Below are 25029 nucleotides of genomic sequence, written 5' to 3'. Positions count from 1 at the left end.
AAGTATTCACTTTTACAGTACTCAGCTACTATCAATAAAACATAGTGTATCTTTGAACTCTATTAAAAAAAAACCCAACAACAACAAACAAAAATTGAACAGCTACTGAGATGCTGCTTGCTCTGGAATACATTTTTTTTTTTGGGGGGGGGATTTGTAATATCATCTCTGAAGCCATACAAAATGTAAAGTTTTGTTCAACTACAGCATCCTCAGTACCACAAGTAAGTACTGTACGGTATGTGTACTGATGATGAATTCTTGAAAAACTTGCAAGTCTATAATACAGTGCATATGTGAAATTAGTTCGGAAACAAAACTGGTGGGTTATGCAGAACTATGTTATATGCATATGAGTTAAAGCTAACAACACTTATGCTGTGTTGATATTTGGATGTAGAATATCAGTCATTTGATAAAACTTTAATGTAATGACATGTTTTGAGTGCCAAAGCACAAGAAGTACAATATATACACAATGTAGCAGTGATTACACAAATGAAAATACGTATAAAAGTCTTAGATTGTAAGTTATATTACAGGTATAGCATGACAACATCAACAATGAAATCTATGAGGACACATGAACTGAAATGATATGATCTTGTTCCATAAATGATGTTGGCATCATATACATTGTACCTTGTATACAATTGTTAGCCCTCTTGGCACTGTGAATATACCAGCAAATGAATGAACCTTCTGATGACACAATCTATGCCAATCATGTACAATTTGGCAATAAGGAAGGGGAAAATATACGTTTTCACAGCTAATATCGAAATAATACTGAAAAAAACAAACCCCAAATAAACCCAAAGATAGAAGTTCATATGGGGAAAAAAATGGTAAATCAGCATTGATGCATGATTGATTAAGACAACAGTGTGGGAGGTACATTGTACATTGTATAAATGGGCATAATTCACACTTTTCTTCAAGTATCAATACTCACTGATACATTCATGACAGATGGATGCTTAAAGGGGGATGGCTAGTAACTGATCAGTGGGAATCAGTGGGAATGCTGGGGGATGATTGTTCCAATCCTTGTGGGATTCATTTCAGAGTACATTATATCTATTGTTGTGTGAAAATTATTTGCTTCAGAATGGTATCTGATGTGCAGTTCAATGTCTCCAGGTTAGCATGCCTGTACAGTGACGGGGCGATCGTTAACGGGCCCGTAAACGATCGCCCCGTCACTGTACAGGCATGCTAACCTGGAAACATTGAACTGCACATTACTTGACTATGAGACCATTCTGAAGCAAATAATTTTCACACAACAATGCTTGTATAATGTACTCTTAAATAAATCCCACAAGAATTGGAACAATCACCCCCCAGCATTCCCACTGATCAGTTACTAGCCATCCCCTTTAAAATCAAGCAATGTATCTCCTGAAACATAAATCACTAAAAGTGTCTACTCGAAGTAAGATTCAGGACTGGTGTTCAGACACATTGCTTGGAAATCGGTCCAGTAAAAGAAAATATTTAGAGAAGGGTTTTATTCCAAGATTGGATATTTTCATTCACACCAACTTTACATGTGAAGAGAGACAGGATCTGCCACTGGAAACTTGCTTGTTTGGACTACATGCCTATTTGAATGTGACTATGCAATTCCAACCCAGGATAGTTTACTGCAGAATCACACAGTAAAATGCAACCACAGCTTAACTGTTAAACTGCCGACATTTTTTATTTTGCATGTGCACACTGAGGAACATTTTCTTTAAACCTGTGTGTTGTCTCCTTTCCCTTTAAAACAAAAGAAAACAAAGCGTACAACTTCTGAAATACGAGAGCATTAGCTGAGAAAGCAACCTCCTCCAGATATGGTAGCAAAAATCTGCTCATTAACTTAGATTTGCCGGCAACAGTCCCACTCACTTGATTTTGTGTATACACTGCTATACACACACACGCACATTGAAGGCAGATTAAACCCAAGCAATGCCCACAGATCCCAGACAAAGATGGTTGCCAGACAGCTGTCAGATGATCTTGATTGATATATGAACAGTTGAATCCTCGTAACTTTCTCGTTATCTCTCTGATTTCTCTCCATTCTTATACTTTTCTATAATTTTCACTACCTTTAACCTCCCCACAAAAAGAACAAGAGCGCCATCTTGCGTTGACAGGTTTTTCCCACATACACATAGCCAAATGCTTGCAGAATTGCCGACAAAAGACTCAGCATGACTGTTCCCTTTTCCATGATTTTTTCTCCTGAAATTTCTTGCATTGTATGAGAGTAGCAAAATCTCTTTCTCTCTAAAGAAGACAAATGAATAGTGAGGAAAACATCTTGATTACAGGAAAGCCATGAAGCAGAGACTCAAAAAATTGTCAATTATTAGACAGATGAAATGAGGTAACTGCTGATCTTTGAATAAAATACTATGCATGTCACAACTTCCCCCCCCCCCCCCAAAAAAAAAAAAAAAGAAAAAGTTTGCATGAGTGACATAATTATCATCATGGCTTGTACACTGTATATACTCTGCTTCAGATGCATGCTAAGATCAGACATGTCGGTCAAAATGCACAATTGTGTAACGGACAGTATACATTTGTACATGAATAGATTGACCAGTACTACGCCTTTGTCTAGACTGACTGTATGTCGCACTATTGAATTATCTGCTGTTTCTTTAATTGACATGATATGGAAGATTGCTATGGGTGTGTTAAACGTTGTTGCTTTGCTCTTCTGAAGAGAAATGTCCAATTAAGACACCCTATTAAAACCAAATTCAACACAGAATTGAGAACCTGATGGCGTGGGCTCTGAAATGGCAACCCAATTTTGCGGCTGCTGTGGGTTTGTTGGAACTGAAAATGAGAATCATGCACATTCCTGTGCTTTCTAATCTACAGTGGTCACACTCCAAAAAATATGAAATGTAGCTGTGCAAACACAGGGCAGAAACAACGAATTGTGGTACATCTTCTGGATTGTCTGTTATTAGAGAGAGGTACAATGTATTAGCACACTACAATGTATCAGGTTAGTTACAGAGTAATAGTGGAGAGTGATTGTAGAGTGCAGAACGTCATAGGAAATTGCGGGTAATTTCAAACATGTTTGCAGGTAAAGAGTGTCTTGAGCCATACTAGTGTAGGGTAAAAGTGTAGGGTGAATGGGGAAGGCCTAGTCAAAACCCTGATCAACTTCTCATCCAGATTATATAGATAATTAATTTTGATTTTTAGATTAGCAGATTATCATTGCTTTCATATTTCCAAAAATTATTCTTAAAGTGAGCTGTTGGTGTAAACTCTTCAAGCTCTTCTTTTATTATTGTTGCCATATTATTTCCACAACTATATGCCATCACAAGAAGAAACCTTGTAACAAAATATAGAGATTAAAAATAATCTCTAATAATAAGACACATCATCATACAAGCCCGACAATATTGCTGAACATAAATTTTCTGATTTTGTACAGGTCTGTCCAAATGTCAGAGTTCTAGATTTCAAACTGTAAATTAATTGCCGTACTTTAATCGAGCACAATTACCATACAAAAAAATAAGTAAGCAGACCTAGGTATGGAAAGAATTTTCCTTTCATCCTATCATTCTTACAGTGTACCATCACAAACTTCATGTATTTTCCTGAACGCAAAAATGATGGTCAACCAACATCCTGAGATATTGATTTTTCCAAAGCAGGAATATCATACTATAACAATATGGACCTTGTTTTTTTGGCTTGCTATTTTATTGCAGGCAGCAGCCTCTATAACAAGTATATTCATTTTCAATGCTTAAGACCACATAAAAATTAAAAAAAAAGAAATCACAGAAAAATCAAATTATTCAACATGGATCAGGCACTTCTGTTATGACATTCACTTTACCCTTTTAATGGATCTAGTGTCTATGATGTGACAAATAAAAATTTGCATAGAAAGAATATTTTGCTGTGCTAGACTTTGACTTTGCAAATTTGTACTATCCCGCTAACATAAAATCAGTATACAAATAATTAACAAATATTTGAATACGTTGTCAACTTTGCAGCACCCGCAAAGTCACAGCTAACAGCCATTTTGCAACTGATTGACAAATTGCCCTACATCGACGTAAATAAGCACTGAATTGATCAGTGTTTTAGTAGTAGCCATGATGAAAAAATCATGGGCGTACATACTCGAGCAGGATTCGAACCTACGACCTCCTGATCACCGGACAGGCGTTGAATAACAAAGCAGTACCCGCTGCATGCTATAAGGATTAGAACCAACACTTGCTGTCGGGCGAAAGCTCGGTGGTCTAGTGGATATGACGCCTGTCCGGTGATCAGGAGGTCGTAGGTTCGAATCCTGCTCGAGTATGTACGCCCATGATTTTTTCATCATGGCTACTACTAAAACACTGATCAATTCAGTGCTTATTTACGTCGATGTAGGGCAATTTGTCAATCAGTTGAAATGAAAACATCTCGACGGAAGAATTTCATAAAATTGAATAACAGCCATTTTGTTCGTGAACTCTTTTAGTTTTGTCATATGTGAGAGAAAACATGCATATATCAATACATTTCCCCGCCTCTGCCCAATGCTCCAGTACGTAGCTGTAAAGTATTGGTGTTTGATATGCATGCAAATACATTACGGCAGCAGATAAATGTAAGAATTTGAGTCTCTCCTGATGGTATTAAAGCACAAGTGGAATTTAACGAAGAATCCATTTTCAGGCTATCATTTCTGCATTAAGGTTGCACCTTCGACATTTAGCACTCCCAGCACTACAAACACTCTTTATCGAAGTGAGAAAGGACAAAGAAAAGGAAAAAAAGAACAGGAAAGCCCATAACACCCTTTGAATAAGAAAGAAATCCAATTGGCTCATTCAGACAACTTTTTTAAAGGCTTTTATAGGAGTCACAGTTATACCTATTGCTTCACTCACACACTATGAAGGGCTTTGCTACGTGTGCGGGGGAAAATAAAAACCACCAACAACAAACAAACAAAAACAAGAATTGCTTACCAAGAACCCAGCAACTTGGTCTGGAGCACGCTTTACCATCAACAAAACATCAAACATCGAAATGAATTGCTTTCGGAAGAGGTACACAAGTGACATTGTCAGGGTGAAAGGTCAAATAGAAGGAGAACCATAGACAAAAGGTGCTCATCAATGGACATCACAAGCACAGTGAACAAATGACCAATAAATAGCATTACACAAGTTCACTCATACATATGTATGTTCACTGGGAATAAAGCTTGCCCACACAACAGTTAAAATTGGCATTGACACCAATAAAAAGTTTTGATTCCAAAAAATTCTGAGGAACAGTAGTGAACGTACCGTCTCATGATTTGCACAACTACCACAGTTCATCTTCTAGATTTCCCTGCACAATACTGGCATCCCCAGCAAATGGCATGGAGTCTCAAAGTAATTCAGCCATTACGTATATTCCTTCCCAGAGTTTGATATCCATGAACACATTGTACATGACTGACCAGCTTCCCATAATCAATGGGTTCACCACGACATGATGCAGAACAATAAAACATTTACACATCTAGCACCATTAAAAGGAAGTTTCATGACCATGTCCCCTGTTTTTGAATGGTTTGCACTATTTGAAACATCACTGCTGTTTTGGAAACGTTACACGCTTTTGCAGAGTCATACTTCTGTCATATATATATATATATATACATGTATCTTAAAATGATTATGTGATTGACATCCATTTAATGATCTGTACAGGCATTATCAAAAGACATTCTATGATTGAAACATCACATGTTAAGCAAAGTAAGGGATAAAAGTAAGCTACATTCGTTACATCACAAGAACTAGGCCAGTTTGGTGTCATTTTCTTCAACCCTATTTTTGATGATAGTGGGTTTCATCAAGTAAACAAGAGCACGCATGAACAATATAACAAGCATGACGTTATGGCAAGTTTCACATGACATAGCAAACGTAAGATATCACGCAGACATGAAAGTGAATGCAACTTTGCAATGGACAAGCACGACTTGCACGGTGCAAACATGCATGGATTATCGAACACTGCTGGCAACAAACAGCCACAACTTTCTGGCAACGTCAAGATCATCATGGACCTACCTTGGAGGTCAGCCCAGTCGTCAAACCTCTTCCGGAACTGGGCCAGTCGCTCCACCGTCTGGGCCCCCATCGGCTTGCTGAGGTCCCGGAAGGTCCTCGGGTCCGTCAGGTCCAGCTCCTACGACAGAAAATAAGGACAGAATTGGGGTCAGTGGGAGGCAGGTTAACTCAGAGGATGGCACAGAGATGACTCGGAGACACATACCTTCCCAAAAGTTCATATTTGAGTGGGATCTACGTTAAGACGGGACAAATGTTGCACTCTGTATCTTCCCCTCTTGGAAAGAATCCCATTATTTCTGTCTCTTTGAGATCCCTCTCAACCTTTCCTCATTACATTCTTTGTAATGGTGACGATGGAAATAATCCTACGGCAGATGGGGATGACTCGGGATTTGTCACTATTTACAAGATGTTATTACAATCAAAAGCCAAACCGCCCTGCATTATCTTTCACTTCACTTGCCCAAAAAATAAACAAGTAAACCCCTAAAAAAAGGAAAGATTTTGATGCAATTAACTTGCAGGGTCTAGAAAAATCACACAAGAATAATACAGCATTGGGAGCTAGTCTCTGATCCAAGACACTTTGGGTGAAAAATAGTGCGAAATGGCAACTGCTTCTGGCTCACTCAATGTGGCTGCAAAACAGAAACCGACAAATGGCATCTACGCTGTACTTTGCCCGACATGAACGATCACATAGGCTGCACTCACAAAGTATATTCTCATACATATACCTCTACTGAAATCATAAAGACTAATAAGACCAAAGGCTGAAAGACAGACAGTTGAAAAGGGACATACAGACACACTAAAAAGAAGAAGAATCCCTTCAAAAAAAGGGAGAGATTGACAGCGTACCTCAGACTCATAGTCAGCCAAGATCCAGGGAAAGATGGGGTACTGCATCAGGTCGTTGTAGGATCTCCCCGCCAAGGTGTTCAGTGCCATCAAGTACTGGAAATTGCTGATCTCCCCACGCTGTCAGGAGTGAACACAATAGAAAAATATAAATTGTGAGTTTCATGTGTGAACAGCCCCATTTTAACAACTGACACACAACTACACAAAACGAAAAGAGTCAAAAGGAGGTAGCATCAAAAAAAAAAAAAAAAAAATATATATATATATTCTCTAACTACCAATATACAGAAATTTACTGGTATAACTTTGTAGTCAAGGAGTATCACTGTGATGTCACAGTTCTTGGGTGGACTCCGAGTAACAAAACATGCAGCTCTCATATTCTAATTACTCACGAACCACCTGAAAATATTAAACCTTCTAATGTATGTACAAATCATTTTTAGTTTGAACATTGCCAATTATTGCCAACGGTCTATGGTTCCCCCCCCCCCCCCCACAAACTGAAATAACTGCTTTTATGTTATGTTTCTCTGTTGTAAAATTGTTGTAAGTTTAACATTGTTTTCCTGTATTGTTCCACTGTTCTACTCTGTACGTATCGTTCCTGTATTTTTTGTAAATGCATTTTATCAGGATGTGGAAATAAATGAAATGAAATGACTAGGAAGCTTCAAAGTACAGGTTATCCTTGAAAGCCAATGGGATGGGATACAAGGAAAGGCAAGGAAGGAGAAAGGGGAGAAGGACAGCATGGACTCACCTCCCATCTCTGTGTGACAGACTTCACCCCAATGATGCTGCCGAGGATGTTTGGTCTGAGGAACGAAATTGATTTCACATTGCATAAGTGGGATGGAAACACAATAGCTCAAGCAGGCTAGAGTTGTAAATCTGTTGGTTTAACCCTTAATGTACTTGTTCACCGATTTGCATGTCAGCTGGAGGGCCGTCTTCACTGCTTGGCACAAAATGTCTACATACCAAATGCTAATAAACTGAGATTATCTTTAATCCCCCTAACTCTTATTTTGTCACAATAGAGTCCCTGTAGAACAGACACATTGTTAATCAAAGTGGGCTAGCCAACTTACAATCAGGTCAAGTTTGGATGATTTAATTGAGTTCTAAAAAAAAAAAAAAAAGAAAAAAAGTGGCAAGTTACAGGTACATTGTACATGCCCGGGCACATAAAGGGGAAGTATACTAAAACAGGATTCCAATGTTTATAATTTGTTATGGTCACACACACAATTTCATGAGATAAGCTTACATATATGTGGTTATACATTTTCGTATGGGTTCTTTCACCAAAGTTTGTTGATTTGTTCATGCTTGTTCCTGCTGTAACAGCTCAATACATCCTTATTTCTGCATATTTTTCAATTGCACACAAGATATATTGAACCCTGTTCCTTGATTTTTCATAACATAAAAGGTTTTGCGTGATGAACTCTATACTCATTATAACAACACTAGCAAAACATAATAAGAAACAGAGGAAAGGAAAGCAGCAAGGACAATGTTCAACTCAATGGCTAATTTTACACATGCTGCAACACATAAGCCATCCTAAAGCATGATCTTTAACTCACAAATTAAACAATTCCTCTCTGCGGGAGTAGTATGTTACCAAAATGCACTTTAAAGTCAAAACTACAGTAGACCTACCCTCCCTCGACTTGAGCCCTCTTGCTCTGTCCGGCGACTGACTGCACTGCATCGTCTGTCAACCTGGTCGCTTCAGCGTTGAATCTAATATAGAGTGACACGACATGAAAGAATGATCGCATGACTAATCGTTGTCTTCAAGGGAACCCTTGGTCTACCATGTTCATGCACACTTTCAATGGCCAGAAGTCTCAAAGGTAATATAAATCATCCACTGCAAAAGTGGGCATTTTCATTTGAGTAATTTCTTTGCAATCAGCCAGGCAAAATGCATTTTCGTTTTTTAATTCCATGGAAACGAGGAGATGAAATATTATTACATTTTATGAGCAAAAATATTTGCATGGTTTTATTTTTGCGCCACTTTCCTGTCCCTTGAAAATTTGCACTTTAACAGACCATGCCCAGTTGGATTTTGTAAATGACATGCTGCGCAACCCAACAGATGTCCAATGATGCACACAACTTTGCACTTTGGCTCTTCAGCTAAACAGTGACATCTAAACTGTACTTCCACAAAATATTCAGGTATAGAATGTGTGTGCTCTGATATGGAAATACTAGGTAAAAGGCTTATCCATCTTTCCTCAGAAACAAAAATAATATCAAACTATTCTGCAATTTAACAATGAGAGTTACCTACAGATAATCTATTGATACTGAGTGTAGACAATCCCCATGCAAATTTCACAGTATATCACTTGAAGTTTTGTTGTCCTCTAGAAGAGTAAATATAGCGAGAAATATATACATAAAATGGAACTGTTATGAGCGCATCGAATTTCTCACCTCTGGTAGACCTTATTTCGAACCTTCCTGGGGAATGCCAACAGGTGATTTCTGCCATCCGATGAGAAGACTTCAATGGCAATGGGCTGTGTGGGAAAAGAAATGATGTGGAGTGTTAACACAAAGGAACAAACAGGAGATTATATCATAATACTTGAAGAGTAGATTGCTACACAAGTTAACTCCATTCCTCATAATTTGAGATATTTATGATTCATGCTGCTAAAAAACAAATAAATTGACAGGAAAATATGGGATGTTTTAGTCATGACTTTCAAGAGTATGCCTTGTTATGTAACATGGGAAGAATCACTGGAAAGATTTAATTTCACTCCATCTGACATTGGACCTACTTATAAAGTTTAAAAATAGCACTTGACCCATTTTGCGATTAAACTCTACATTTGTTGACAAAACAAATTCTCATGACACTACAAATGTGATCTAGAGTATCTTTGTTTTCTGCAATAAAAGAGATATCTAGAAAAGTTAAAGCTATACCACAGGGGCAGATGTGTATTTCCTTTTTGTTTGTTTTTTTCCCACTGACCTGTAAGAGGTATCTCCTCTTGAGAACCTCTCGGATCTCCTCGTAGGCAAACTTGCTGCACATCCTCTTCCCGCTGGAACGCTGCCCTCTGGAGGCGCGCGGAATGATGGGATCTTGGTGTCTGGGGAGGCAAAAAAGTGAGAGGGATTCAACAATAATTTGGAAGTGAATGATACAACATATGAATTTGTTACTTGACAATCAAAAAAATGCACCACTTCTTTGAGCTGGAGTGTATGTATTGTCAATATATTTGTCAATCTGTTTTGAGGGATTTTTTCTGAATGGGAAAGTTTTAAACAACAGGCTTTAAATACATCATTTTGATTATGGGCACTCATGTGTAATGGTCTGTCCATAATGCTTTGCTCGTGTTTTACTTTCCATCATATATTACATTACCCCTACATTTACTAAAGCCATTGGTTAGATTATCCATCCATCCATCCATCTTTCCACTCATGTATCAATCCATCCACAATCCCTCCATCCACTCATTCATCCATCCATCCACTGCATCCAACAAAGGGTTTAGGTGCTTGTTGTCAAAAAGTACTGAAAGCATTTGTCGGCGACAAGACTCACTGGTCTGGAACGGAGTCGATGTCGCAGATCTCCCGTGAGCTGAGCAGGGTGAAGCCATCCACTATGTAGAAGTGGTCCTTGCAGAACAGGAGCAGCCCTTCCATCGTGTCCAGCCCCTGGATGCGGGCACACCGGAAGATGTGACGGATCTGATGGGAGGAGAAGGAGTAGCAGCAGCAGATGCAGCAAAGAGGAGGGAGAAGAGACAACAATCACATCATTATTATCATAAAGCCTTGATTCTTCAAGTTGGATTTCCAGTTAGAGATTAGGATCACTGCTAAACAGGAATGGCCTTTTATTCTGTACCATTTTTTCTACTCCACAAAGACTCTGTTGCAGTCTTTGCGACATTTGGACATAGCAAAATGTTTACTTCAAAAAAATTATTGTACGTGATTCAGTGTGCATAACTACAATATATACACTGTACAGTGTAGCATATTGGGAGGCCCTCTTCATAGAGGTTGGAAGTTACTGTCAGTTGAAATGACTGCAGTAACCAAGACAATCTCCGTAACATTGTGACTTGGCTGTTGCCATGGCAACTGCACTTACTGAAACTTGTAGCTGTTATATTGTGATTTATCGATCGGTTTGTGTTGTGCATTTGAGCAAAATGCACGCAGTTGGCACACCGTCGACTGAGTGTGGCATGCGAACTTGGCACACAAAGAGTTAAGCACATGATGAGAGATATGAAAGTCTTACTTTCTCCCCCTGCTCCAGTAGTCTCAGCACCATCTGATTGTCAGTCTTCTGCTCCTCCAGCGGCTTGTCGTTGGGATTCTCCGTGTCCGGGGTGTCATCGTCATCGTCCTGGTTGTTACGGTTGCTCGGCTGGCGAGTCATGATGGAGGAGGCTCGTACATCTGCGGGATGATTCAATTTTTTTTAGTACAGACACACACGGATGAGATCCGAAATAGTTCATATGACACGGAGGTATCATGTTACTATGCTATTATGACACAGAAGCGAAGCTTAGAAGATAAATGATATTAAAAAATGGTGGTTGCTCATGCATTCTTCACACAGCATATCTTTTCCCCAGTCAATGGTACCACATGATTTCAGACGATGCACTCATGCCACTCCATGAGAGCATTCTAAATCAGGCTGGGAAGTTACTCACCCTTCACCCATCACCCACTGCCTGTGCTTCATCATCCATTATCCTTTATTCATCACCCACTACCCTTTCACCCACTGCCTTATACTCGTCACCCACTACCCTTCACCCATTATCCATTGCTATACCTCCATCAATCACTACCCTTGTCTAATCACCGATTACACTTTACCCATCACCTATGCCTCATCAACCCATTACATTGTACTCCTCACCCGTTGCCCATTACCAATCACCTATTAGCAGCCCTCCCTTCCTACCTGGTCTGCTGTTGTCGGTGTCAGCCTGTGCCTTATCAACTCATTACCTTGTACTCATCGCCCACTGTCCATTACCAATCACCTATTATCAGCCCTCCCTCCCTACCTGGTCTGCTGTTGTCGGTGTCAGCCTGTGCCTCATCAGCCATTAACTTGAACTCATCACCCATTGCCCATTACCAATCATCTATTACTAGTACCAGCCCTCTCTTCCCACCTGGTCTGCTGTTGTCGGTGTCAGCCTGTGCCTTATCAACTCATTACCTTGTACTCATCACCCATTGCCCATTACCGATCACCTACATGTATTACCAGCCCTCCTTTCCTACCTGGTCTGCTGTCGTCGGGGTCAATCACGTCTTCCTGGGTGTCGCTCTCCACAGCGAGGTCTAGAAGGCTGCCCTCGCCTGGTCCGATGCCAGGAGGCGACTCCAGGAGGTTCCTGGTCTGCTTGCACTGGCTGTACTTCTTGCTGTCGAAGCTGATGGCCTTCCTACCCTTGGAGGGTTTCTACAAAAACGGAGAAGCAAGGATGTTGTCAGTAAGCGGCAATAATCAGTTTAATCCGTTGAGGACAGGCTGATTTTACTACAACATGCATTTCCCACAGACACCTGCCTGAGTAGACTAGTCTTCAATGGGTTAACAGTAATTTCAAGAGAAAGAGCACACACAAAATACATTGCAATGGTCTCCCTTTTTTTTCATCACCCCATGACAACAACGGAAACATGTACATTACAGGTTCTGACATTAATTTTGTCTCAAAGAGCAATATGTGTTATGAAATTGTGAGTCTATATCACAATCATGTCCATAATTTTGGCATTACTTCTTTCCATCGTCCTGGTTAGCTTTACCTTATGCTACAAGTGTACTCACGTTCTGGATGAGCTCGTTTTCGGGCCGGTACGGGTAGTGGATGTAGAAGTCCGGGTTGCGGATCATCTTCTTGCGCATCCGGCTGGGCCCCTCCGTCATGTCCAGCATCCACTTGTCCAGGTAGGAGCAGTAAGGGGGACCCCATAGCCCCCTCTCCCGCATCAACTCGTGCTCCAGGTACTCCCACTTCTCCTTCATGAACCGCATCAGGTGACGCTGACTCTGCGAGATGGTGAGGGGGGAGGAGGAGGAGGAAGGTGGTGGAAGTTTTATTAACCCTGTCATGGTCCCAGGCACTGAGCTTACTGTCACTTTCCACACTTTTTCATTAGCACTCAGTAATCCCCCACACTTGACCCAGTTGTAAAGTTAGCAAACCTGCTATGTAATGGTGTAGCAATGTGCCTCAGCCCATCAGTGTGGCCATGGTGACAAGCCAAGGATTAAGGAGATTAGGGGATTAGGTAATCTCTATTCATTGACAATTAATCTATAGACATCTGAGCCAATCAGCAAAGAAAGCACTCAAGGATGCCTGCCAATCAGGGACCAGAGCATAGTAAGTGTTACTGATGAGTATGGTCTTCTCAGTGGGCATATGTTTGATCAAGCAGATCACTTTGATGGATATTTACATTCCATTTTCTTTATGAACCGTGTGAAAGAACAGTCAATAATGATTTCATCCCAGCACTGCTGTTTAAAGATAAATGACAAAACCTCATTCATGCTTCCAAACTAAAGATAAACGTGGACAACTTTATCACATGCACTGCTAATGTGATGGATTCGTATGCAATCTCTTCAGATGGACACGTTGTTGCAATAAAGAACAAAGAAATCCTCGGTTTAACGTGATGTGGGTTCTTTATTCTGTTACACAGCATGTATCGGCGATGTGTAACTGTGCATACTGCAAACTTGCGCTTGCAAGTGTGATACGTAGTTATAAATATATTCAACAACTGTGTTGGAACGAGTGGTTCCTGTAAGATACAAACAAGAAGAAAATTATTCATATAACACGTCATACAAATCAGTATACTCTATTTCAGCTCTACACAGAAATAGTAAGACGATAATGATTATTTTCTTTCTTTTCTTAAAGAAGCAATTTTGGCCAGAATATTCAAACAACATTTATATCTATTCTAACTAACTCAATGAGGGTGACTGTGTTAACTATCATCATGAGTATTGCCGTTATGTATCTGGTGTAATCTACAAGCAGAATAAACATAATGAACTTTCAATATTCTGTCTAAGTCAGACAAATCATCGTCGGTTAATAAACTTATTTAACACAATCAATATATCTTGAATCTTATGATTGTAAACGCTCAATGCCACATCTCACAACAATGTCACTATAAGACGTCCTGTAGCAAATTGTGCATTAACAACGAGCATTAGATTCTCCCTAGCAACGCTTTTTGTGGTCTTAAATGAGACTATCACAGAATCTACAGCTAGACATATCACTATAACTTCAACTTTAATATCCCTCCGCGTGCATGAATTTCGTGCGTGGAGCGTTCCTAACACAACTATCGTAATGATATACATACGCGAAAAGATATAATCCAACTTTTATGTTTTAACGTGAGCAATACATAATACCAGAAAACCCGTTTGAAACTCCACGGATTCACATTCACAATACTATCATTTCGGACCGTTCTCCGATAGGGAGAGGTCTTTACAAAGACCGTCCAAAACGTTCAACGTATTCGCATTAACACTTTCCACACCGCGGACCATGCACCACGCACGCTACACTGAACGTTAATGCAATTGAACAATACACGGAACAATAGACGCTTATACGTAGTACAGCGTATACGGCGATGACCTTGACTTTGACCTTGAACAAACATAATCTTATTTCTCATTTACGGTTTTTCCTCTTAACTCCCTGACCATGGAAGCTTTGTTTGTTCCTTAAATGGTGCACAAATCATAAAAGAACGATTTTTGACATACCTTGGATTGTTGGACTTCGTCAGATTGTCCAAGAAACCAAAACTATAAGCAAACTGTTGTGGCCAACTGCTGAGCAAACTGCTGCTCTTGTGGAACGACTGACCGGAACTCTTTGCTAACAGTCTATAATTCAGACCCTAATTTTGAGACTCGTAGTATATTGTATCATTCCATGACAGCTAATTAAAGTCATGTCAACTCAGAAGCTGGTGATGACTTACATGTAACTTCAAAAAATCAACACTAAAACCTAGAGGGGGGATCAGCATGTCTGTCTCACCTGCTCATGCTGCTTGTGCTGCAGCTCCACCAGCTCTCTGACAATGAACACATGAGTGTGGGTCCACATGGCAGCCTCCTGCAAAACATCAGAACAAAACACAAACTTTTAATAGCCATCTTTAAATTGGCCTCTCCAATCATCACTTCATTTCAGAAAATTCTCATTACGTACCTCCAATAATGCCCTTCATGAATATTCAAGTTTATGCCAAAAAGAAAAGAAAAGAAAACAAAACAAAACAAAACAAAAGCAACAACAACTTTGGATGCATACTTTAGAACCTGTTCACACCCAAAAGAATAAGAATGTTCACATTTTGTATTTACATACGTTTGAAAGGGCACTTACTTGCATGAAATTGAGCGAGAATCTGAACGTAGCACTCTCCCTCTTGGTCTTCAGGGAGGGTAGCATCTGGAGCCCACCAATCACCTTGCTGGCAATTCTCTGATCATGTGACAATGGGAGGAAAAAATAAAGACACACACTTCAATAATCAACTGTTCTGACTATGTAAGTTCTCTACGCCTTTGCTATATCAATGCTGATAATTTTTCAAGTTCGGGGGGGGGGGGGGGAGATATTCTATTTTTTACAAAAACAAACACTTTCTTTCACATTTGAAAGTTTGGGAAATGCATATTAAGAGAGCAAACAAAAAATGTATTTCTGGTATGAATACACAAGGAAACAACAATCCAACAACAACTCCTACAAGATTCGACAAAGGAAAAACTTCAACAAATAAGATGGACATAAAAAGCCAAGACTACGAGGTAATGATCAGTCTTCAAATTTCTCTTTTCTCCTGAATATCATCCGATGAAATGCAACTTTTTCAAAAAACAAAAAAACAAAAACAGCTTTAAAGACCATTACTTTCTTTACAATGCAATTAAATCCAACGCATATTTTCAAAAATGTCTAGCTGACATTCCCAGTGAAAGGAATGTGAACTCACAGACTGATTGGTCCGTGCCTGCTCCTTGGATGACAGCCGCTTCTCACCGCTCAGGTAGTTGTTCCACATCTTGCTGGCTGCATCACCCATTGCCGCCCTGCACACAGAAAATCAGAAGAAGAAGAAAAATGTAGTAAACCAACAGACCTTTCACCCATTCCGCAGCAGCATAAGCATTGATTACTTCTTGTCAAACAGCAAAACATACACTCCTGAAATTATCATGGCCAAATGTCAATGCATTTCATTCTCAAATGCACACAAAAAGAGAGTTACTTTCAACACATTTTTTCACACCCTTTCGAAAGACTGCTGTCCTAAAAACCACAACATGGACAGAAATAATACTGCATACAGATATCAAGAACTAAACATGAAGCAAACACAGAGAGATGAGCATGTAAGACATTTACATTGCACATCATATCGTTGCCATGGTAACACATATTTTTCCATGGGCCTCTCAGCCCAAAGTTTGCATTTCTAAATACAGATTGTGTGCAGCCATTTGTCAGAGAAACAGAAAAAGAGGCCACAGAGGAAGTGGTGTCCTTTACCTGGCGACCTTGAGATCTACTGTGACTATGTTTCTGGTGCCCGCTGACCTGTAAAGCAAAGAAAAACAAAAACAAAAAACATGGTTGTGTCACCTCTGCTAACACCCCAGTCACTTGAGGAAGAAAAATATCAAAAGTTACTATACAGTTACTATGATAAATATTAAAGGAGGAATCGCTACACATGTTAAAGCAGACAGACTGAAACATAAACATGACAAACTATTTTCATCTTTCCTAACAAAACATGTAATACAAACAGGGAGATAAGAATTTAAGCATGAACTGTTGTATAACACAACTACACTAGATTATACTTGTCAATCTTTTTACTATTTCATCTTATGGGGAAGAGTAACAACAACAACAAAATTTTGCAACTGATTGATAAATTACCATTCATTGATGCCTGAATATTTGTCAATAAGTTGTAATAAAGACAACTTGATGCAAGAATTATTAAGTTGAATGAACAAAAAGTTGATTCATGTAAATGTCCCTTGGAGAAGTCACTGAAGTGTGGATTCTAATCTTTTGTGCAATAGTTCTTAATCTTACTCTGGCATATTGCATGTGAGAAATCATATGATGAGCTACTCACGAATTGGGAAGTGTCACTTTGAAGATCTCCTCAATGAGCTGTGGAGCAAAGCAAAATGAAACATCAAACAGCACTCCTTTAGGAAAGCATTGGCAAACAACTGCAGAAAGGAAACAATCAATGTCAGCATGTATTGAGCAGCAAATGTACCTAAACTAGATGTAAATGAGTGATCAATGTAAACTTTAATAATACATAGCAAAACAAATGTTGACTTCGTAGTCCAACGTACACTACCATTATTATCTTATTCAAATGCATTATTCTCCTCTATGCCTCAGTATCAAAAGGCTGACAGGCCCTTGATAGGCTATTTACCTCGCTATTTGACTCCTGACTGAAACTGTCAGTTTCTGTTCAAGGATGATTAAAAACAGGGCTTTCGAAACTTTGGTTGACTTCTGTATTGATCAATGATATTTGTGCCTGCTAAACTTGTTCTTGATAATGCGTAATAAATGTGATTAAGTGAGGTTTGCCTTCACTGCAGACTCGTCTTCAAGAGAAACTGGGGGAAGGAGGGAGGGGTTATGAAGTATATTCAGCTTGTAAATATATTCAATGCAAATTTCTCTTCTACACAGGTTGGAGACAAGGATGCACGCTGGGCTAGGCTGCGACTGATTTGCTGCTGATTTCTACTGGATAAATTGGTTTCATCCACAGCTGACATGTCCGAGCATGCTCATCTCACACATCTGTAAATGCATCTCTTCTGATTGAGGGATGCGGGAGCCAAAGAAGGAAGCAATGGAGGGGGAAAAGTGCGAGGGAGGGGAGTGAGGACGCGGTACTCACCGACTTCTTGAAGGTGATGAGGTCGGCCCACACCCTCCTGGCCGCACTCCTGACCAGCATCTGGCCCTCCTGCACGGAGCCGCCCTGCTCGTCGCCCGCCGCATGGCTCTGCGGCCCCTCGCCCATGGGGTTCACGTGCCATGTGGTGTTGTGCCGCATGTCTGACAGGTTGCTAGGCAACCCTGACCCGTCACCACTGGGAGGTCACCGCGACAGAGCCAAAAAGAAGAGCATTGGTGCAAATGAAGATAATGGCATTGGATGACGGTTTTATCATGATACTGGGGACATTACTGCCATGCTAACACAATGTGTACTAAGTGACTAATTTGACATGTATGCAAATGGTTCACATACTGAAGCACAAAGCCTTGCCTAGAGTATTTACACCATTTTAAGCATTTTGGCAAATATTTAACTAAATCTATTTCATCATTAACAATTTAACGTCTCCTTTTCTTTCAAGAGAGGATCATTAATAAAGCAGGGTTTTTTTTTTTTTTCTGCCACATCTCCCCTTCAGAATTCTCTTCCCTCAACTCTCAAATGATTCTAGTTCATTGATTATAAGAACAAAACATGCTACGAACTTGACATCTGCAACATTTCCCTGGGTGATGGAAAGTACAACTTGCACTGTTTCTTCCACTCCCCACAAGACTTTTGATATTTCCTAATACACTTGAATGTAGGCTACAAATGAACTGATAGTTGCTTTTGGTGCACTTTATTGGTACGTGTACATTGTAGATGTTCATTGCATCACATAAGCAGCAGTGAGCATTAAAAGATCATACCACAAAACCAAAAACATTCCTGGCATGAAATTTTGGCAAATCGGAGCCAACGACCTTTGTTCGTGGCAGAAAATTTTCGTGAATTGCCACCGACATTCAATGCATATAGTGCAGACAAGAACTTTGGCCTGCATTTTATTTTTGCAGATCTTGTGAAATTCACAAAATTAATGTAAATGCACAATTTTTTGTGGTTTTACAGTATGGAGAATCATACATGAAAACGATTCATGCCCTGCACAGTATCTGCCTAGAGAGTCAAAAATTTCAATCATAAAAATCATATACTTCTTGGCACAGGGCAAATCAACAAGCACATTGTTCCTTCCAAACCACACAATGACTATGGGCAATGGTTCAATTTTGTCTCAAACATCCGACCAAAAAAAGATGATAAAAATTCTGTCACACACCTGCTGCCGCTCGTGAGGGAGAAGAGACAGTGACACAGACAGCCAAAGAACTCATGTTCGTAGTTCAGGGGCTTGAAGAGAAGCGTCCTGTTCTCTGTGATGTGCCTCAGCGATTTCAACAGGGACAGGTGATCTGGCGGGAGGGAATGACAGAATTGAAGATCTGTTGCTTGCAATTCCTTCATTCTTCTCAAACAAGCACAGAAGAGAAAAACAGCTCATACCGATGAAATAAAGCAATGGTTGCATCCATTCAAGTTGCTCTAAAATCAGTTATCAACTAATTTTGTACAACTCTCCTTAGGATAATTACAGTGTTACAACCGTACATGTCAGCACATGAAGGAGATCATTCTGAGTTTGCCCTGGCATTCCCTCGACTCCATATATTAATCAAGAGTAAGTACGCCTAGGACAGACGGAGGGTGAATTCCACACAGACTTTCCTGGCAGGCCACTTTCAACTGACATGGAGTATATGCCATCTATAAACACTATGCAAAATACTGTGTACGTGGAAACCTCCAAAAGATATGTCGTATCTGGGGCCTGTCTTATAAAGACTTGTGATAGAAATCAATCACAAGTTTTTTGTGTGCTGCAATGCAAGTTGCGATTGATTTGGGGACTTGTGATTGATTTGAAGGCTTTATAAGACGGGGCCCTGAATCAGCATGCAGTGTATACTTCATACAATTTTGTGACTATTTGTGCTGCATTCTTGTTCTTGTATTTGCTTTCCTCCATCACAGATGATCTCACAATTTGTCTTGTCTGTGCACTTTTTTTTTAAAAATGACAGGTATGGAGGTTGAAAAAATGAACAGACATTTATGCATTTTATAGCACTGATTTTGTCTACGTTATAAACTGCAAAATCAAAGATACAGTGTATTCATTCACAACCGCTCTGAAGAACACTTTGTATGTGTAACTAGCATCAAGAAAATTGACTCTGTCCTCACCAGGAAGTGACTCCAGAGGACGGGAGAGCTGGTAGAGCACAGTCCGGTTCAGGCAATGGTAGATATTGTCTAACGCGATGCCTTGCGCTACACACAACAGGAAAAATGTTGGGACAAATAATGAGTGGCATTTCATCATTGTCCTTCTCACAGAGGAATTAAAACAACAACATTAAGATATGATGCTTTAACTAAACAAAGATCATGTTCACAAGCAAATTCATCATTAGGACTTCACATCATAGAGAACACAGAAGTTTTCGTTGCATAATTCCGTTCCAAACAATGTTGACCGAGAACTCTCTTCCATTAGATGAGCTGGTACGTCTTGCAGTACTTAATTTGACCAAAAATCTCCTTGCTAGACTGTGCCTGGTATGATCATGTGGATAGTCTCCCATATTCTATGAGCACTGAGTAAACAGATAATACTTTAACGCATTGAGAACGGGCTGATTTTGCTACAACACACATTTCCAATAGACACCTGCCCGAGTATATTTCGGACTCATCCTCAACGGTTATTATATCAACAGACAATAAGACTATTTGATGCCAACTGCGTAGACAGGCAGGGCTGATACGAGTTGTTGATTTTGTAAATACTGGTCAACTCAATAAACTTGAGAAAACTAGAATTATCACTGAGGGTAATTAATACCCCGCCCCTAGTGTTGCTTTATAGTATGTGATGTCATGAGGGCAATGACGTTAATACCAAGTTTGTGCACTTGTCGAATTGGAAACAGAATAATTCTAGTTTACTGTACAATTACAGAGTTGACACTGAGTTCCACAAGGTTTGGGTAAAAAGTGTGGTTACCATGGCAATGCATTGTCTGATACAAACACAAGGGACATTTTGCATAACTACACTTAAAGACCATCATACACGCCAAATTTGACCTTCATAGCTTGAATGGTTTATTTTGATACAAAAATTAGTGGTTACCATGGCAACACATTTTCCTCAAACTAACACACTGGTATCTTGCAAAACTACACTTCTAGATCATGAAACATACTAAATTTGACTTTAATTGCTTGAATGATGGAAACGTTATTCTGCAAGGTTTTGGTAAAATTGTGGTTACCATGGCATCGGTTTGTGTGACAAACACACAAATTATGTGTTCCACATCTATACCTCAGGGCCATAATGCCTACCAAATTTGGTTTCAATTGCTTGAAAACTGTGGAAGAAGTTCACTCTACAGGATTAAAAAAAAAAAAAACATGCGGTTACCATGGCAACACATTGTCCGATACAAATACAAAGGACATTTTGCAAAACTACATTTAAAGAGCATCATACACACCAAATTTCACCTTCATAGATTAAATGGTTCAATTTGATACAAAAATGAGTGGTTACTATGGCAACACATTTTTCTTATATTAATACATTGGTGTCTTGCATACAGTAACTACACCTCCCGATCATCATACATACTAAATTTGACCTTAATTGCTTGAATGATGTGGAAGTTATTCAATCCACAAGGTTTTGGAAAATTATGGTTACCATGGCAACGCTTTGTCCGACAAACACAAAAATTATGTGTTCCACATCTATGCCTCAAGGCCATAATGCCTACCAAATTTGATTTCAATTGCTTCAAAACTGTGGAAGTTGTTCACTCCACAAGATTTTGAAGAAAACATGCGGTTACCATGGCAATGCTTTGTCAAGTACAAACACAAAGAGTGTCCTGCATAACTACACCTATAGATCATCATAGATACCAATTTTGAAATTGATTGCTTAAATACTATGGAAGTTATTCAATCCACAAGGTAACATAGTTACCATGGCAACGCATTGTCCGACAAACACACAAAAAAAACATGTCTTGCACATCTATACCTCAACATCATCATTTACCCTAAGTTTCATTTAAATTGCTTCAAAACTGTAGGAGGAGTTCGCAACGCAAGATTTTGCAACAGACCGACCTACCGACCGACTGACCACCCGACCGCCCGACCAACCGCCCGACCGACCGCCCGACCAACATCACGGTGATTCCTATATACCCCCTTCAAACTATGTGTGGCGGGGGTATAATAAAAACAACCAAAAACACATATTCCATGTACAGTACTACAAAATTTTAATCAATTCCTCTTTAAAATAATGTATTTATTCAAATATTTGAAAAGACTTTTCCAAAAAAAAAAAAAAAAGTAGCATCATCTCACCTCTCTTGCTGGCTTGTCCAAGGAGTTGAGCAATGAATTCAAACACCTCCTTGGATTCTCGGTTGAACACACCTTTAGACAAAACAAACATAACACAGACAGTTCTCATCAAAGCACATTTCCTGGAAAGACTGGCAACACATAGTTGAATGTATCAACTTTACTTGATAAAATTCATGCCGTTTGAGATGAAATAAAAATGATGATTTTAATCACAAAATATACAGAGAAGTCAGTGTTTCCAAATCACGGCAATTGTCTGACAATTGGCTGCTTTCTCAGTCTCAGCAGTACATGCTGCAGTATGATGTTTCCAACTGTATCAGGACAATTATGTATATTCTTGTACATTTAATTTTTTTTCCACATTTTTCACTGATCTACTTTTCTGATTATTCTGTTCTCATACAAAGCAACATACGATCAGGGTGGAAAAGGAATCTGACATTTTGTGGAGGTATCAGCAGAGAGTACCCACCCAGCCAGAGCTTGTCCACGAGGCGCGAGCAGAAGTAGAAGATGTTGGAGACGAGGTTGTTGTAGCTGCCGCCCGGGGCGATCGGGAGGGCGCTCTCCTTGCCGAGCAGGGCGTCGCCGGCCAGCAGCCGCTCCATCAGGTTGTTGAGGATGGCCGTCTGGAACTCGTTCACCTGACATGGACTGGCTCTCTCTGGGGATGACTGCAAACACAAAGCACACACACACACACACACACACACACACACACACAAAAAAAAAAAAGAGAGAATATATTTATACAAGATCAGAATGAATTATATCCTCACATCTTTGAACATCAGTCAGTATACACTTGCTGACTATCAATTAGCTTCAAAATAAGCTCGGCACATGATAACATTTACTTTGGCAGCAGCAAAGAGAATCTAAGGACACTCTTAAGAATTGTGCATGACTACAGTGTATAAATGATATTGCTACTGACTGACAAAGTGCCCTATATCAATGAAAATAAGCACTGAATTATTGCAACTGATTGACAGATTACTCCATATAGATAAAAATTTCATTAATTTGTACAAATGATAACTATGTTTTTCTTTCTAACGAATGCAAGGATATTTTATGATTAGAAACCTTTCCACCTAAAACCTAGATTTGTGAATAAACTTGAGTCAGCATCGCTAGTTCTAATCTGTCAGAAGAGAACAGCTCAATTATAAGTTTGTAGGGCAATTTGTCAATAACAGTTGCAATAAAAACAACTTGACGGAAGAATTTCATCAATTTGTATAAATGATATGTTTTTCTTTCTAGCGAATGCAAGGAAATTCAGATTATAAACCTTTCAACCTGAAACCTAGATTTGTGAAGAGACTTGAGTTAGCATCACGAGTTGTCATCTGTCGGAGGAGGACTTAGAGGGGACAACAGTAACCCTCCCCCCCCCCCCCCCCCCCCCAAGAGAGGCTGGTCATTTACCTCCAGAATGATGTCCAGGACGGCGGGGCTTCTGTTGGGCATTGGCTGTGACAGGCTGTCCACCACTATCACCCTGATGAAGTCCATCACGTACCGCTTGGCTGGGTGGGTCGTCAGGGTGGCTGATATGAAGGAAAGGCAAACAGCAATAAAAGCACCGTAATAAACATTCTGTGCCCCATAGGGTATCAAAGGACAGACAGCCTACCCCACCAAGATGAAATACCCCCTCCCCTTCACAGCATGGCCCCATAGGGTATCAAAGGACAAACAGCCTACCCCACCCAGATGAAATACCCCCTCCCCTTCACAGCATGACCCCAAGAACTTTGCAAGGTTGCTTCTCTAGGACTCCAGGTTTCTCTCCTCCCCCCGAATGAGTTTTGAAACCCTGACCTGCCTGACTGTCTGGTACCCAGACCACTATGCTACTCCATTTCTAAAACATCACATGTATCACATGTACATTGTACTGTATCATGGAGAGTGTAAAGGAAGACTCAACACACAGAAACAAAGGGAGAATTTTAGTCATCAAATGTGCATTCCTTACTTGTCCTCTATCTCAAATAAAAGCCCATCCCTGCGATTCTAAGTATTGTTATCCTCACTATTACACAATCATCAAATCAGGTGAGTTCACACATCAATAATATTCTCAGGAATTCATGCATCACAGATATCATTCAAAAGACATGGAGGAGTCAGCCTAACGTCTTTTTGCAACATCTAGATATGTGAGATACAAATTGGCTTTGTAATACTTGACAGGTTACCGCATCAAATACAGACAAGAAAATGATATAAATGAGAAGCAACTAGTGAAAAGAGATCATGGACCAGTAGCATACGAACTCACCTTGGGATGTTCCATTATCCATTTTCACTCCAAGAACAGAGAGGCCTAGGTCTGGTAGGAAATCATCAAGAGGAGAACTCAGGTCCCCTGAATCATCAATCTAGGATGGAGGGGAGATAAAATTGTGGTGGTTATAATAATGATACCTTGAACTGTGATGTAGCATAGTGAACTACTACACTTTCCTGTTATCAAAGAAAGCTGGTGACATCTTTTAGTCACTCTCCTGTTGTCTGCCAAATTTTTTGCGAATGCACTTTAACCCGTGGAGGATAGACTGATTTCGTTTTAGCATGCATTTCCAATAGACGCCTGCCC

General features: G+C 39.8%; 1 protein-coding gene across 1 annotated transcript in view; it reads right to left on the bottom strand.

Moving 5' to 3' along the window:
• Nucleotides 1-25029, bottom strand: part of LOC140228686 (WD repeat and FYVE domain-containing protein 3-like) — a 94411-nt gene that overhangs the window by 14411 nt on the left and 54971 nt on the right. Inside the window, exons 34-56 of the mRNA XM_072308950.1 lie at nt 24712-24811; nt 23853-23974; nt 22891-23092; nt 22413-22484; nt 20211-20297; nt 19246-19378; nt 18036-18231; nt 17238-17275; nt 16637-16684; nt 16080-16176; nt 15467-15565; nt 15116-15193; nt 12853-13074; nt 12300-12480; nt 11290-11450; nt 10579-10727; nt 9994-10114; nt 9444-9529; nt 8655-8738; nt 7747-7801; nt 6981-7100; nt 6117-6234; nt 5016-5045 (exon numbers count right to left, since the gene is read on the bottom strand). Of these exons, the coding sequence (XP_072165051.1) occupies nt 5016-5045; nt 6117-6234; nt 6981-7100; nt 7747-7801; nt 8655-8738; nt 9444-9529; nt 9994-10114; nt 10579-10727; nt 11290-11450; nt 12300-12480; nt 12853-13074; nt 15116-15193; nt 15467-15565; nt 16080-16176; nt 16637-16684; nt 17238-17275; nt 18036-18231; nt 19246-19378; nt 20211-20297; nt 22413-22484; nt 22891-23092; nt 23853-23974; nt 24712-24811 (2599 nt within the window). The remainder of the gene's footprint in view (nt 1-5015; nt 5046-6116; nt 6235-6980; nt 7101-7746; nt 7802-8654; nt 8739-9443; nt 9530-9993; nt 10115-10578; nt 10728-11289; nt 11451-12299; nt 12481-12852; nt 13075-15115; nt 15194-15466; nt 15566-16079; nt 16177-16636; nt 16685-17237; nt 17276-18035; nt 18232-19245; nt 19379-20210; nt 20298-22412; nt 22485-22890; nt 23093-23852; nt 23975-24711; nt 24812-25029) is intronic.

The sequence above is a fragment of the Diadema setosum genome, chromosome 5, assembly GCF_964275005.1.
Source record: "Diadema setosum chromosome 5, eeDiaSeto1, whole genome shotgun sequence".
Lineage (NCBI taxonomy): Eukaryota > Metazoa > Echinodermata > Echinoidea > Diadematoida > Diadematidae > Diadema > Diadema setosum.
Note: the sequence above shows the minus strand (reverse complement) of the source record. Positions and strands in the feature narration are given on the sequence as shown.